The sequence below is a fragment of the Phoca vitulina genome, unplaced genomic scaffold (assembly GCF_004348235.1).
Source record: "Phoca vitulina isolate PV1807 unplaced genomic scaffold, GSC_HSeal_1.0 scaffold292, whole genome shotgun sequence".
NCBI lineage: Eukaryota > Metazoa > Chordata > Mammalia > Carnivora > Phocidae > Phoca > Phoca vitulina.
In genome coordinates this window covers 23,512-39,153 of record NW_022589979.1, presented here as the reverse complement: position 1 = coordinate 39,153, position 15,642 = coordinate 23,512, and the positions used below count along the sequence as shown (strand labels likewise).

Sequence of the window (15,642 nt, the reverse complement as noted above, 5' to 3'; positions counted from 1 at the left end):
GAAAGTGGTGAGCAGAGCCAGGGGTCTGTGAGGGTGCATACTGCAGGTGTCCATGGCTCAGTGGATGAGGCTAGAGGGGAGGGGCAGAGGCAGAGGGAGAGGGAGAAGCAGACTCCTCACTGAGCAGGGAGCCTGATGTGGGGCTCGATCCCAGGACCCTGAGATCATGACCTGAGTTGAAGGCAGATGCTTAACCAACTGAGCCACTCAGGCACCCCATCTGTATGTTAATTTTGTATCCTGCAATGTTATTGAATTCATTTATTACTTCTAATAGCTTTTTGGTGGAGTCTTCAGAGTTTTCCATGCATAGTATCATGTCATCTGCAAATAGAGACAGCTTAACTCCTGCCTCACCAACATGGATACCTCTTATTTCTTTTTCTTTTTTTTAAGATTTTATTTATTTATTTGAAAGAGAGAGGGAAAGCACAGAGGGAGAGTGAGAGGGAGAAGCAGACTCCCCGCTGAGCAGAGAGCCTGACGTGGGCCTTGATCCCAGGACCCTGAGATCATGACCTGAGCCAAAGGCAGATGCTTAACTGACTGAGCCACCCAGGCCCCCCTCTTTTTTCTTTTTCTTGTCTGATTGCTGTGGCTAGGATTTCCAGTATGATGTTGAATAAAAATGGCAAGAGTGGACAGTTGTTCCTAATCTTGTTCATCTTGTTCCTCATCTTGTTCCTAATCTTAGAGGAAAATCTCTCAGTTTTTCACCTTTGAGCATGATGTTAGCTGTGGTTTGTCATATATGGCCTTTATTATGTTGAGTTATGTTCTCTCTAAACCCATTTTGTTGGGAGTTTTTATCATGAACAGATGTTGAATTTTGTCAAATGCTTTTTCTGCATCTATTGAGATGACTGTATGATTGTTATCCTTCATTTTGTTAATGGGGTCTATAGCATTGATTGATTTGTAGGTATTGAACCATCCTTGCATCCCTTGAATAAATCCCACTCAATTGTGGTGAATGATCCTTTTAACGTGTTGTTGAATTCAGTTTGGTAATATTTTGTTGAGGGTTTTTACGTCTGTGTTCATTGGGGATATTGGCCTTGTTCTCTTTTTTGTAATGTCTTTGACTGGTTTTGGTATCAGGGTAATGATGGCCTCATAGAATATATTTGGAAGCTTTCCTTCCTCTTCTATTTTTTGGAATAGTTTGAGAAGAATAAGTATTAACTCTTCTTTAAATGTTTGACAGAATTCACCTGTGAATCCGTCTGGTCCTGGACTTTTGTTTGTTGGGAGTTTTTTGATTACCGATTCAAATAATCATTTACTAGTAGCCTATTCAGCTTTTCTATTTCTTCCTGATTCTGTTTTGAACATGTATCTATTTCTTTTAGGTTGTCCAATTTGTTGTTGTATACTTTTTCATGGGACTCTTTTATAATCCTTTGTGTATCTGTGGTATCAGTTCTTTCTCCTCTTTCATTTCTGATTTTATTTGGGTCCTCTCTTTTTCTTGATGAGTTTAGCTACAGGTTTATCAATTTTGTTTATCTTTTCAAAGAACCAGCTCTTGGTGTCATTGATTTTTTAAGTCTATTTCATGTATTTCCACTCTGATCTAATTATTATTTCCTTCTTTCTACTAACTTCAGGCTTTGTTCTTTTTCTAGTTCTTTTAGGTGTGAGGTTAGATTGTTTATTTGAGATTTTTCATGTTTCTTGAGGTAGGCCTGTATCACTATAAATTTCCTTCTTAGAACTGCTCGGGGCACCTGGGTGGCTCAGTTGGTTAAGCGACTGCCTTCGGCTCAGGTCATGATCCTGGAGTCCCAGGATCGAGTCCCACATCGGGCTCCCTGCTCGGCAGGGAGCCTGCTTCTCCCTCTGACCCTCCCCCCCTCATGCTCTCTCTCTCTATCTCATTCTCTCTCTCAAATAAATAAATAAATAAAATCTTAAAAAAAAAAAAAAAGAACTGCTTTTGCTGTGTCCCAAAGAATTAGGAGCATTGTAGTTTAGTATAATTTTGATTTCAAGGCGGATGGCTCAGTTGCATTAGCAGGGTTTAGCAGAGCTGGAGACAACCCCTCTGAAGCCCCCCTCCTACCGGGTAATGCTATCCCAGGTAGGGAAGCCCCCGCTCTCATGATACCCTGAGAAACTGTGGTGACTGCTTGCTCCTTAACTGTAGCCCCTGAGGGAGCTGCTGGGCCAGGGCCCCATTGGGTTGGCTTGGGTTGAGACTCCTGGATGCCCCACTAGCACCTTCTAAACACTCGGCCTTGCAGAGAACAGGTTAAAAGTCCATTTCTTGGTGCACTGACCTGAGATAGTCCCAATGTGTGTCTCCTCCTCTTTATGATAGGTCTCCCCTACTTGATAAGTCTGTCTGTCACAGTCCACTATGTGGACAAGGTTGAGGAGATTCTTACTGCCTGTAGTCACAGATTGTCTCCACAGGACTCCCAGTTGAAAGCCAGCACATAGCATTAGGCATCTGTATCTGTGTTGTTGCTAGCTGCCAGGCCACCTGGGTCCAGTGTCATGGCCTCCAGGTGTCTCCAAGGTGAGTGTTAGCCTTGGGGGCAATTCATCCCCCCTTTTTTCAGCCTAGCAAGTTTGAGTTTTTCCCAACTCTCAGTGACACCATGTATTGCATCAAATGTTCTCCCTTTCCCAAGAGGCTTAGATAATGAGAGTCTAGTTTCAGGGGGAGCCCCGTGAGGGGCGAAGCGGTCAGCAGGAGGGAGGGATGGTGGAGGCTGAGGGCTCAGGCAGGGCTGGGAGGCCTGTGAGGAATGGCTGTGGGGACTGGCCTAGCTGAGACCTCAGGAAAGGGCTGCTGTCGAGGATCTGGGGCCCAGGTGCGGGCTGGAAATCATGAATAGATGTGGTTTGCTCCAGCAGTGCCCTCTGGGCCAGGGGCAGCAGATGGTAGGCTCGCCCCAGGGGCGGTGCATCTGCATCCCAAGGAGAAAGAAGGCTCCAAGAGCTGAAGAGGAAGGGAGGGCAAGGAAAGTGGTGAGCAGAGCCAGGGGTCTGCGAGGGTGCGTACCGCAGGTGTCCGTGGCTCGGCGGGTGAGGTGGTGGTGGGACCGACAGGCAGAAGGTGGGGCTGGAGGCTGGTGGAGGAATTGCCAGTTCAGAATTTTAGTTCGAGACAGTTGGAGACAATGATGCTGCCTTGCACACGACGGGTACTTGGAGGTTTAGAGGTTATTATTGAACAAAGGATGTCGAGGGCCACAGTACAGCCAGAGTCCCCGGAGACAGTGATTGGAGGGTGTCCATGTGGCCGGTGCAGTGGGGGATGAGGTTGTCCTTGAGCTGTTGCAAGCAGGGAGCCCTGGGAGAACGGGGACTGATGGTGCAGGCCTTTTCTCGGCAGGAGATGGCGTCTACCAGAAGGGAATGGACTTCATTTTGGAAAAGCTCAACCACGGGGACTGGGTGCACATCTTCCCAGAAGGTCAGTGGAGTTGGCAGGGTTGCACACCCCCCCAGCTCCCAAGCCTCACCTCTGTCCTCTCTCTCAACAGGGAAAGTGAACATGAGCTCTGAGTTCCTACGCTTTAAGTGGGGTAGGCACTGCCGCCTGGCGGGGGGGGGGTGCTGGTGGTAGCAGGACGGAGGCAGGCGCCGACCAAGGGCTTGCCTTGCGGGGCTGGACCGGGGCAGTTGGTTTGAATTGGAAGCGGGCAGGGCTGGCTTTGCTATAGGCTGGCACTGGAGCTCTGCTCGTGCCAACATTGCGGCCTCTCCCTGGGCAGGAATCGGACGCCTCATTGCCGAGTGTCATCTCAACCCCGTCATTCTGCCACTGTGGCATGTCGGTGAGCATCCTTCTTGGGCCAGGTCTGCAGCCTGGGGATGGGGGCGGGGCGGGGGGGCTTCCCTAGCTTTGGGAGGGTTTCCACTGGGTGGCAGGGAGAGGGCACCTGGGGTGGCGGGGGCTGGGGCTTCATCTTTTCCCAGGCTGCCCTGCTCCACCCCATGCCTGCTTCCTGGCCTCTGTCCATTGTGCTGCAGGAATGAATGATGTCCTTCCTAACAGCCCGCCCTACTTCCCCCGCTTTGGACAGGTGGGTAGGAGCTGCTGACCCTCCTCTGTCTGTCTTGTCTGCCATCTGCTTCGTGTCCCCCACTCAGCACTACTGAGGCCAGATTCAGGAGGAGCTGAGCTTGAAGCTGCAACAGGGGGACTGAGTGGAACAGAGAGAGGGACTTCCTGGCACCAAGGCCGGTAGAAGGAGAACAAAAGAAATCAGGCTGGGTGGGGGTGAGCCGTGGGGTTTGAGCAGAACAGAACATCTAGAGCATGGACTGCAGGACTTGAATGTCACTGAGCCTGACCACCTCGTTTTAAAGAGGGAGCGTGGCCATGAGGGAGCACGCAGCAAATTAGGGGCAGGACTTGGCTTCTGGCTCTCTGGGGTGGTTGGACCGTGGCTGTGGGCACTCTCCCTGTTTCTGTCACCTGATGGTGGCTGGTCTCCCTACAGAAAATCACCGTGCTGATCGGGAAGCCCTTCAGTGCTCTGCCTGTGCTCGAACGGCTCCGGGCGGAGAACAAGTCGGCTGTGAGTTGTCTTTCTCCCCTGCGCCACTCTTTTCCCTGCTTCCCTGGGCTGCCCTGTAGCTGTCTTAGCCTTTCCCGGCACCCTCAGCCTCCCAGGGCCCCTGGGCCAAGCTCCCCAAGGGCTGCAGGCCAGCCCCAGTCCTTCCCCTCAGGTGGAGATGCGCAAAGCTCTGACTGACTTCATTCAGGAAGAATTCCAGCGCCTGAAGATCCAGGCGGAGCAGCTCCACAACCACCTGCAGCCCGGGAGATAGGCATCACCCCACCCAGATCCTGCCCTCGCTTCCTCTTGGAAGTGGGCGGCTGGCCACCAGGCCCAGGAAAGAGGCAGCTCCAACCCAAGCCCCAGGCGCCTGCTCTCAGTGCTGCCCTTGGGTTCTTGCCCAGCACAGCTGAACTGGGGGATGGACTGATGTTTTGAGGTCAGATACATTTTTTTAGACAGATTTGTGCATAACCCCTAATGGGTATCCTGTCCTAGTTGGTGAGCATTCCCTCTGCTCAGCTTCTTCAGTTGAAGGAGGGGTTTCAGCTGCTCCTCCCACTTGGCCACGAAAGGAAGAAGAAATTTTGGCAGGGGCCTCCTCCTTTCTTGCCTTCAGGTGTTCTCTTCCAGGGCTGGCATCAGGATGGAGGGTACTTGAAGGGGGGCAGGTGGCCAGGCCAGAACTTTGGGTAGGGGTCTGTGAGGCCCTTGGCCTGGCATTCACCCACCTGCTCCAACCTGGGAGCTGCTCACCACCTCCTCAGGGATGGCCATCAGCCACCTCTTCCTTCTGCCCACACTTCCCACAGGCCTGGGGTCCTCAGGCAGGGCCCAACCCTGGGCTGCACGCAGAAGAGCAGCCTTTTGCCACAAGTGGAACCCAGCTGAACGGAGCCTGCACGGGCCGGGGCTCACCACCTGCTCTGTCTTTTCCACCTCCCTGGCATCACTTGAGTCCCATGGGGCCTGGGTTTTCATGTTTTGTAACCAGTAAAGCATTTGTGTTGTGTTTGACCTCTGGCTTCCTCATAGGGGTAGGGATGGGAGGTGGCTGCTGGACAGGAATGCTGGGCCCTTAGAGCAGATGGGCGTCAAGCTCTCACTCAAAACTTCGGTCATTCTCGGGGCGCCTGGGTGGCTTAGTTGGTTAAGTGTCCAACTCTTTTTTTTTTTTTTTTTAAGATTTATTTATTTGACAGAGAGAGCGAGAGAGCACACAAGCAGGGGGAGCAGCAGAGGGAGAGAGAGAAGCAGACTCTCCGCTGAGCAGGGAGCCTGAGATCATGATCTGAGCCAAAGGCAGATGCTTCACTGACTGAGCCACCCAGGCGCCCCTAAGTGTCCAACTCTTGATCACAGTTCAGGTCTTAATCTCAGGGTTGTGAGTTCAAGCCCTGTGTTGGGCTCCATGCTGGGCTTGGAGCCTACTTAAAAAACAAAACAAAACAAACCTTCAGTCATTATCTGTAATCCCCATAACAAACCAGCAAAAGTAGGGATTAATCTTATTTCGCAAAGGAGGCAGAGTGAGGCTAATGCACTTGCTTCAAAACTCAAATCTAGTAAGGTAGGGAGAAGCAAATAGCAATTCAATCCTCCCCAGGCTGGTTCCCGGGAGGGACAAGGTCTCTAAAGGGCCCAGCAAGCCACCATGAGCAACAAGCGCTGTGATGCCAGGTGAGAGGGGGGACACCTTGATTGAGCTTCAGACCCTCGGTAGGAGCAGAGGCTGGGGTGGTGGTGCTCCTGGTAGAAGCAATAGCAAAATCCTATAGAGAAAAGTGAGCTCAGTTTAGGTCTCCAGCCCATCCATAAGTTAAGATCAACCCAAAACACTTCACAAAGATCGCCAGACATAAGGAAACGAAGCATCAACAGGAACAACAGGCTGAGACCTGTAGGAGCTTCTGACATTGACAGGGTCGGACAGATCATGGAGAGTAACAGAAATGTGGAAAGAAAGGATGGAACCACAAGAGTGAGCCAGCGGGAATAGAAGATTCAAAGATGATCAGGACTGTAACTGTGTGTGAATCTGTAATTATTTCCAAATACAAGGTTTTTAAAAATAACCAGAAGGGGAGGGGCGCCTGGGTGGCACAGTCGTTAAGCATCTGCCTTCAGCTCAGGTCATGGTCCCAGGGTCCTGGGATCGAGCCCCACATCGGGCTCCCTGCTCCGCGGGGAGCCTGCTTCTCCCTCTCCCACTCCCCCTGCTTGTGTTCCCTCTCTTGCTCTCTCTCTCTCTGTCAAATAAATAAATAAAATCTTTAAAAAAAAAAAAAAAAACAGAAGGGGAAAAAAATCACTCGGGCAGGGGGAACACAGACTGTTGGCCAATTTGCATTTGCAGGTCCAAATACAATATCACTTTTCCCACATATATCCATTTAAACAAACAACTACAGATATTTACTGTATAGATGCTGCAATTTGATTTTTTCATATAGACAATTTTTTTTTTTTAAAGATTTTATTTATTTATTTGAGAGAGAGAATGAGAGAGAGAGCACATGAGAGGGGGGAGGGTCAGAGGGAGAAGCAGACTCCCTGCTGAGCAGGGAGCCCGATGCGGGACTCGATCCCAGGACTCCAGGATCATGACCTGAGCCGAAGGCAGTCGCTTAACCAACTGAGCCACCCAGGCGCCCCTCATATAGACAATTTTTTTAGAGTGGTTTTATTTATTAAAGATTTTATTTATTTATTTGACAGAGAGACAGCGAGAGAGGGAACACAAGCAGGGGGAGTGGGAGAGGGAGAAGCAGGCTTCCCGCGGAGCAGGGAGCCCGATGCGGGGCTCGATCCCAGGACCCTGGGATCATGACCTGAGCCGAAGGCAGACGCTTAACGACTGAGCCACCCAGGCGCCCCTAGAGTGGTTTTATGTTCACAGCAAAATTTAGCTTGTCCTGGGATTGTGAAATCTACTAATACCACTCACCATATTAACTGTATAAAGGAGAAAACCCATATGGCTATTTCAATAGATACAGAAGATGCACTTCATAACATATTTGTAATTTTAAAAGTTTTTAGCAAACTATCAATAGGAGGGAATCTTTTAAAAATGATTTATTTATGTGAGAGAGATAGGACTAGAGGGAGAGGGAGAGAGAGACTCTTAAGCAGGCTCTACACCCAGCACGGAGCCTGATGCGGGGTTCCATCTCACAACCCTATGATCGTGACCTGAGCCAAAATCCAGAGGTGGCTGCTTAACCGAATGAGCCACCCAGGTGCCCCAAAGGGAACTTCCTTAATCTGAAAGAGTCTGTCTACAAAAAAAAAAAAACAAAACAAAAAAAAAACCTTTCTTAATCTGATGGAAACTATCTATAAAAAAAACTAGAGTAAAAATTATTTTTGATGTTGAAATTTTAGAAACATTCTCTTCAAAATTTGGAACAAAATGAGGATGCCAATTTTCAACAGTGTACTAGTGGTACCAGAGCAGTAAGACAAGGAAAGGAAGTCAAAAGGATAATGATTGTAAAGAAAGAAAGAAAACATTCATTATTTGCTGATTATAGGATTGTCTACATAGAAAACCCAAAAGAATTTATAGTTTTTTTTGAAATAAGGACTTAGAAAGTTTCCCACCTATAAAATCAATATATGCAAATACCAATTGTATTTCTATACACACACCAGCAGCAAAGAATTATACCATTTTTTAAAGATTTTTTTATTATTTTTTAAAGATTTTATTTATTTATTTGACAGAGACACAGCGAGAGAGGGAACACAAACAGGGGGAGAGGGAGAGGGAGAAGCAGGCTTCCGCTGTGCAGGGAGCCCGATGCGGGGCTGGATCCCAGGACCCCAGGATCATGACCTGAGCCGAAGGCAGACGCTTAACGGCTGAGCCACCCAGGTGACCCAAAATATTTTTTATTTTTTATTTTTTATTTGACAGAGAGAGAGCACAAGCAGGGGGAGCGGCAGGCAGGAGAGGGAGAAGCAGGTTCCCCACGGAGCAGGGAGCCCGACGCGGGGCTCGATCCCAGGACCCTGGAATCATGACCTGAGCCGAAGGCAGATGCTTAATGACTGAGCCACCCAGGCGCCCGGAAAATCTTTTTTTAAGATTTTATTTTTTTAATGTAATCTCTACCCCCAATGTGGGGCTTGAGCTCACGACCCCAAGATCAAGAATCGCATGCTCTACTGACTGAGCCAGCCAGGCGCCTCCCCCCATATGAGGAAAATATATTTTTTTAAATTTAATTTTAGTTTATTTTTAGAGAGAGAGAGCACGCAAGGGGGAAGGGGCTGAGGGAGAGGGAGAGAGAGAGAATCCCAAGCAGGCTCCTCGCTGAGTGTGGAGCCTGACTTGGGGCTCAATCTCACGACCCTGAGATCATGACCTGAGCCGAAATCAAGAGTCGAATGCTTAACCGACTAAGCCACCCAGGCACCCCATATGAGGAAAATCTTAACACTTTGTTGAAAGACATTAAAGAAGACCTAAGTTAATAAAGATCCCATGCTCATGAACAGGAAGACTTGATAATAGTAAAGATGTCAGTTCTCCAGAATTGATCTATTAAATATATAGATTCGGGGCACCTGGGTGGCTCAGTCGGTTAAGTGTCTGCCTTCGGCTCAGGTCATGATCCCAGGGTCCTGGGATTGAGCCCCATGTCAGGCTCCACACTCTCCCTCTCCCTCTGCTCCTCCCCCCACTTGTGCTCTCTTACTCACTCTCTCTCACATAACTAAATAAAATCTTAAAATATAAATATATAGACTAAATTCCAATCAAAAGCTAATCAGAGTCCAAGCAGATATTTGTACACCAGTGTTAAAAGCAGCATTAATCACAATAGCCAAAAGGTGGAAACAACTAAAGTGTCCATGGACAGATGAATGGATAAACAAAATGTGGCCACACAGTGGAGTAGTATTCAGCTACAAAAAGGAAAGAATTTTTTTTTTTTTAAGATTTGATTTATTTATTTGACAGAGAGAGAGACAGTGAGAGAGGGAACACAAGCAGGGGGGAGTGGGAGAGGGAGAAGCAGGCTTCCTGCCAAGCAGGGAGCCTGATGTGGGGCTCGATCCCAGGACTCTGGGATCATGACCTGAGCCGAAGGCAGACGCTTAACGACTCAGCCACCCAGGCGCCCCAAGGAAAGAAATTCTGACATGTGTTACAGTGTGACTAAATCTTGAAAATATTATGCTGAGCGAAGTAAGCTAAACATAAAAGCCACATACTTTATGATTTGTTTCACTTGTTTGAGGTCCTTAGAGTAGTCTAAGTCATAGAGACAGAAAATAAAACGGTGGGTGCCAGGGGCTGGGGGAAGGGGGAGATGGGGAGGAAGTGTTTAGTTGGGACAGACTTTGAGTTTGGGATGATGACAATGTTCTGCTAATGGATTGTGGTGATGGTTGCCCAACAATATGAATGTATTTAATGTCACTGAACTGTACACTTAAAAATGGATAAAATGGTGGGGCGCTTGGGTGGCTCAGTCAGTTAAGTGTTTGACTGTTGATCTCAGCTCAGGTCTGGATCTCAGGGTCATGAGTTCAAGCCCCGTGTTGGGCATGGAGCCTACTTAAAAAAAAATGGGTAAAATGGTAAATTTAATATTATGGATATTTTACAAGAAAAAAACTTAAAATAAAAAATTGGCTAAGATGGCAAACTTTATACTTCACTACAATTTTAAACAATCAAGATTTTAGAAATCATCTAATCAATCTGACAAGTTGATTCTAAAATTTATATGGAAGCACAATAGCCCAAGAAGAGCCTGTTGAAAAAGAACAGGTGGGAGAACTTGCCTTACCAGGCATCAGTTTATTATGAAGCTATAGTAATTGGGGCAGTGTGGTGTTGGATAGACAAACTGACCAGGGGAATGAAATAGAGAGCCCCAAGACTGATCCACAGCTATATGGACACTTAGTATACAACAAAAGTAGCATTTCCAGACAGTGGGTAAAAGGATGTTCATCTTAATAGACGGTACTGGGACAACTGCAGATCTCTATGGAAAAAAAGAAAGTTGACCCTACCCCTCACACCATCCATAAAAGTGTGAAAAACAGAACAACTTCTAAAAGATAATGTAAGAGAATATTTCCATACTCTTGGAGGCAGGGAGAGGTTTCTTAAAAAGGACATAAAAATATTAATCATAAAGGAAAAAATGGTAAATTTGACTATACTAAAATTAAGAAGTTGTGTTCATCAGAAAACCTCATTAAGAGAGTGAAAAGGAGGGGCGCCTGACTGGCTCCGTCGGTGGAGCGCGCAACTCCTGATCTTGGGGTCATGGGTTTGAGCCCCATGTTGGGCCTGGAGCCAACTTAAGAAAAAATGGGAAGAGGGGCGCCTGGGTGGCTCAGTCGTTGAGCGTCTGCCTTCGGCTCAGGTCATGATCCCAGGGTCCTGGGATCGAGCCCCGCATCGGGCTCCCTGCTCGGCGGGAAGCCTGCTTCTCCCTCTCCCACTGCCCCTGCTTGCGTTCCCTCTCTCGCTGTGTCTCTCTCTGTCAAATAAATAAATAAAATCTTTAAAAATAAAAAAATAAAAAAAAGAAAGAAAAAATGGAAGATTGATAGGAGCAGGCATTTCACAGAAGAGGAATGACAAATGGTAGAGCTGAAAGAAAATATATACACCTTGTGAGTTTCCTGGGGCTGCAGTAACCAAGTACCACAAACTGGGAGGTTTAAAGCAACAGCCATTTCTTCTCTCCCAGTTCTGGAGGCCAGAAGCCCGAGGTCAAGGTGTGGGCAAGGTTGGTTCCTTCTGAGGGCTCTGAGGGTGAATGTGTTCCCTGCCTCTCTCCTGGCTTCTGGTGGTGGCCAGTAACCCTTTGGCTTAATTCTTTGGCTTGTAGACAAGTACCCCTGATCTCTGCCTTCCCCTCCACATCACTTTCTCCTCTTTGTGTCTGTGTCTTTTCTTCTTCTTCCTCTTCTTCTAAGATTTTATTTATTTATTTGACAAAGAGAGACACAGTGAGAGAGGGAACACAAGCAAGGGGGTGGGGCAGAGGGAGAGGGAGAAGCAGGTTCCCCGCTGAGCACAGAGCCCAATGCGGGGCTTGAATACACGGCCTGGAGATCATGACCTGAGCCGAAGGCAGATGCTTAACGACTGAGCCACCCAGGCGCCCCTCTTTTTCTCTTTCTTTTTTTTTAAAGATTTTATTTATTTATTTGAGAGAGAGAGAATGAGAGACAGACAGCATGAGAGGGAGGAGGGTCAGAGGGAGAAGCCGACTCCCTGCAGGGAGCCCGATGCGGGGCTGGATCCCGGGACTCCAGGATCATGACCTGAGTCGAAGGCAGTCGCTTATCCAACTGAGCCACCCAGGTACCCCTCTTTTTCTCTTTCTTAAAAAGGCACCAGCCAGGGCACCTGAGTGGCGCAGTCGGTTGAGCGTCAGACTCTTGGTTTTGGCTCAGGTCCTGATCTCAGGGGCCTGAGATCGAGCCCCACGTCAGGCTCTGTGCTCAGCGCAGAGTCTGCTTGAAGCTCTTCTCTCTCTCTCCTTCTGCCCCTCTGCCCCCTGCCCCGTGCTCTCTCAAATAAATACATCTTTAAAAAATAAAAATAAATAAAAAGGCACCTGTCATTGGATTAGGGCTTGCTCTCTCGAATCCAGCATGACCTCATCTTAACTAATTACATTTGCCAAGACCCTATTTCCAAATAAGGTCACATTCTGAGGTTTCAGGTGGGCATGAATTTTCTGGGACATTATTCAACCCAGTACATGTACCCTAGGACCTAGCAATTCCCCAGCTAGGTATATGCCCATTGAAAAGCACATATATATGCACACAAGACGTATACACAATTGTTGGCAGCACTGTTAGCTCTACTGACCAAAGTGGGAAACCACTCAAATGGGAAACCTCCTCACCGGTGGAGGAGCTCAGTGGCTGGCAGAATATTTATCTAGGGGAATGCCAAGCAGCAATATTGCTATTAAGCGATGACTGGCATTAACCACCCATTCTTGAGCAGAGAATCTAGACGCAAAATCTAATACTGAATAATTCCATGTATAGAAAGTCCCCAGATAGACACAACAAAGCCATCATATTTAGAGATGCATGCTTAACCGCTGCTATGGTCTGAATGTTTGTGTCCACCCCCACCCCCACCAAATTCATGTGTTGAAACCTAATGCCCTGATGGTATTAAGAGGTGGGGCCTGTGGGAGGTGCTTAAGTCTTGAGGGTGGAGCCCTCATCATTGGGATTAGTGCTTCCTGACAGGCCCCCGAGAGCTCCCCTGCCCCTTCCACCAAGTGAGGGTACAATGCAAGATCTGCAGCCTGGAAGGGGGTCCTCACCCACCCTGCCAGCACCCTGATCTCGGACTTCCAGCCTCAAGCGCTATGAGCAATAAATTTCTTTTTCTTTTTTTTCCCCTCTTTTTTCTTTTTACTATTATGTTTTAAATTTCTGCTGTTGATAAGCCACGCAGTCTGTGGTATTTTGTTAAAACAGCTGGAACAAATTAATGCAATTGGTAAAATCCTAAGAACCAAAGTGCGGATCATACAAATCAGGTTCACGGTCACTTTGGCGGAAGTGAGAGGGAGGCGATTAGAGAGGAATGATAGGGGATTTGGGAGTATAGACATTCGAGTTCTTGGACTGGACGATGCCAAGGGAGTGTTTGCTTTGATATGTCATTGCACTGGATATCTTTGTTTTGTGCTTTTGTCCTTTTCCATCTTTGTGGTCAGCATGTGGGTCAGGCCAGCGTGCAGGCAAGGCGAGCCTGGGAAGGGCGGCGCCGTGGTCAGGGTGAGTGGGCCCTGGGTGTGGATTCCATCCTGCTGGGGGCCCGCACTTGGGGTGACTGGGAATCCGGGAGTGAGGTGGCGGCCCCCTTCCTCTCATCCTCACAGCAAACTCAGCATGGGGCTCTGGGTTTGCACAGCAATCCTCCAGGGGGTTGAAAGGCTCCCACTTAGCCACGGTGTCTTCTGATCCCTGGATCACAGCGATGGTGGGGGCATCCTTAAATCTGGCACCTCCAGGTCCTCTCCTGCCTGGCAGTGGGCAAGGAGAATTGCTCTTACAGGGAAGGAGAAGGCTGAATAATTGTGAACGGTGATGCCGTCTCCCAGGGCACCTGAGACATCTGGCATTCGTAGGTCATGAAGGGCCTCACGGCAAAAAAAAAAAAAAAATGGGAGCAACAGGAAGCACCCCCGGTGTCGGCCCCTGAGAGAATGAAGCCATCCGTTGTGGAAGGCAGGACGGTGCCATTTCATCGAGCTCCAGTACAAGGAGACTAAGCATTAGACTGTTTATGGGCACATACATAAGTGGTCAACCTGCTAAGAAAAACCAGAGAAAGGCGAACACCAAATTCAGGCTAGCAATGACTTCTGGGGGGAGGCAGAAAAATGAGATTTGGGAGACACAGATGCCTGGCCAAGGAATTGGCAGTGGCCTGTTGAAGTCCGGGGCAGGTTTATGAGGATTCCTTTTATTGCATACTTCACATACAGGTAATTAGATTACACGTATACATGTAACACGTCTGTAATCTGTGTAGCACATAGATATTATACATATTTTGGTATACGTCCAATATTATATTAAAGCAATTTAAGAAGACACGGGGGTGATGAGGGCCCAGAAGGGTTTTAATGAATTCCTGAAGCTTTTACCCTAAAGATGAAGCCCACAGACAGAAGGTCCTCATCGGTACTGTCAACAATCGGTGTGAGTCACTCAGCTTAGATGTCACCTCCTGGTCAGACCAGCCTCAAGCGGGTGCCCCTCTCTGTGCCTCCCTCCGGGCCCTCTCTCCCCCTTTTCAACATCCATCACCCTGTGTTGTGACCTACTGTCCTGCATCTCCTCTAGGTCAGATTGTGAACTTTGGGGGGGTGGTCCAAGTCTGACTCAGTGCCTGGCCCAGAGCAAGCGTTTAGGAAGCCTCGAGGGTCGCCACTCCAAGGACCTCTGACAACTGAGAGAGGAATAAAAGCAGCAACAGGTGAGCTCCCCCACTGAGGATGAGAGCATTTCGACCACACTGCCGGCCAGCAAGATCACATTTGTGAGAAAGCCTTTGCTTCAAAACTTGATTTAAACAGTGCTTATTGTGTTCTTCAGTTTGGCTCCTGTCATTCTGTGTCACCTTCTCCTGGTCCCCAGGGCGTCCATCCCTGCCCTTGACCTCTTCTACTCCTTCCTGTGGCACTGTCATAGAACTTTCCTCCCAAACTGTGTGACTTGCTGGGTCTGTCCTGGGCCTGGAGGACTTCACCTACACTGGGATGCCATTTAGGGTTCTTGTTTCTTTCCCCACTGGGCACCAGCCCAGGCAGATTCTCCGGGACTTCGGTGAGTGACTGAATGAGGGAGTGCAACTGAGCCCCAGGGTCGTGCGGTGGGCTGGTCCCTCCTTTCCCCACCGCTGGCTGCCCCAGCTCTGGTTCTGGCTCCAACTTCTCAGTTCAGTTGCTCCCAGGGCCCCTGCCCCCATCCTGCCATCATGCCACTTGGTCAAACCTCAGTCCCAGACCAATGGCGAGGAACCAGCCTCTGGTTTCTCTAGCCTTCTCTCTGCCCCTCCATTACTCTGGCCAAGCTCCTGTCATCCTGTCATCTCTCTCCCAGAGAGGCGACAGCCTCCTACTGGTCTCTGCTAGCATTCTTACCCCCTCCAGTCTGCTCTGCTTACCACAGCCAGATCAGCCCTTTAAAATAAAAATCAGATAATGGCAGCAGGGCTTCAAAGCCCTCTGGGGATAGAATAAGCTCCAGTGCAAACCCCTCCCTGCAGCTGGCCTGGACACTGCCATTGCCACTTGGGGGCCCCACAACACCCTAAATTTAACTGTTCCCAACTGGCTTTACCTCTCAGTCCCCAACTCAGAGAGACCCAAGAGCCACCTTCGGACACTGTTTTCCTCGACCATGTCCTGTCAAGCTCACCTCTTCTCCCCAGGCAGAACTGCCACTGTCCCAGGCTGAGCCACACTTGTGACAACCACAACCACAAGCTCTTTCAAGCAGTTTCTCTGACAAGCAGAGGCAATCAGTGAGCTGTCAGCCACACAGGGCTGGGCAGTAGTCCTGCTGTACACTGTGAGCTGGCTCCCGGCATCCAGCC

General features: G+C 48.8%; 1 protein-coding gene across 2 annotated transcripts; it reads left to right on the top strand.

The window, feature by feature from the left end:
* The first annotated feature begins 1,905 nt into the window (after window positions 1-1,905).
* LOC116629123 (tafazzin) lies at window positions 1,906-5,631 on the top strand. 2 transcript variants are annotated; one of them, XM_032399420.1, is made up of 7 exons: window positions 1,906-2,524; window positions 3,347-3,427; window positions 3,498-3,539; window positions 3,729-3,791; window positions 3,988-4,040; window positions 4,461-4,538; window positions 5,333-5,631. In XM_032399420.1, exons 1-7 carry the CDS (start codon window positions 2,503-2,505, stop codon window positions 5,600-5,602), a joined length of 609 nt encoding a protein of 202 aa, XP_032255311.1. In that variant the 5' UTR covers window positions 1,906-2,502; the 3' UTR covers window positions 5,603-5,631. The 2 variants fall into 2 exon arrangements, with proteins under 2 accessions (XP_032255311.1, XP_032255312.1); XM_032399421.1 differs by having other exon boundaries at window positions 4,690-5,515.
* Window positions 5,632-15,642: the final 10,011 nt, after the last annotated feature.

Bases quoted from the DNA above. Each gene is read 5' to 3' on its own strand.
- LOC116629123 (XM_032399420.1), top strand. From the start codon at position 2,503: ATGGCCTCCAGGTGTCTCCAAG. The intron at 2,525-3,346 runs GTGAGTGTTAGC...TTTTCTCGGCAG, and splicing joins GGCCTCCAGGTGTCTCCAAG to GAGATGGCGTCTACCAGAAG. The intron at 4,041-4,460 runs GTGGGTAGGAGC...GTCTCCCTACAG, and splicing joins ACTTCCCCCGCTTTGGACAG to AAAATCACCGTGCTGATCGG.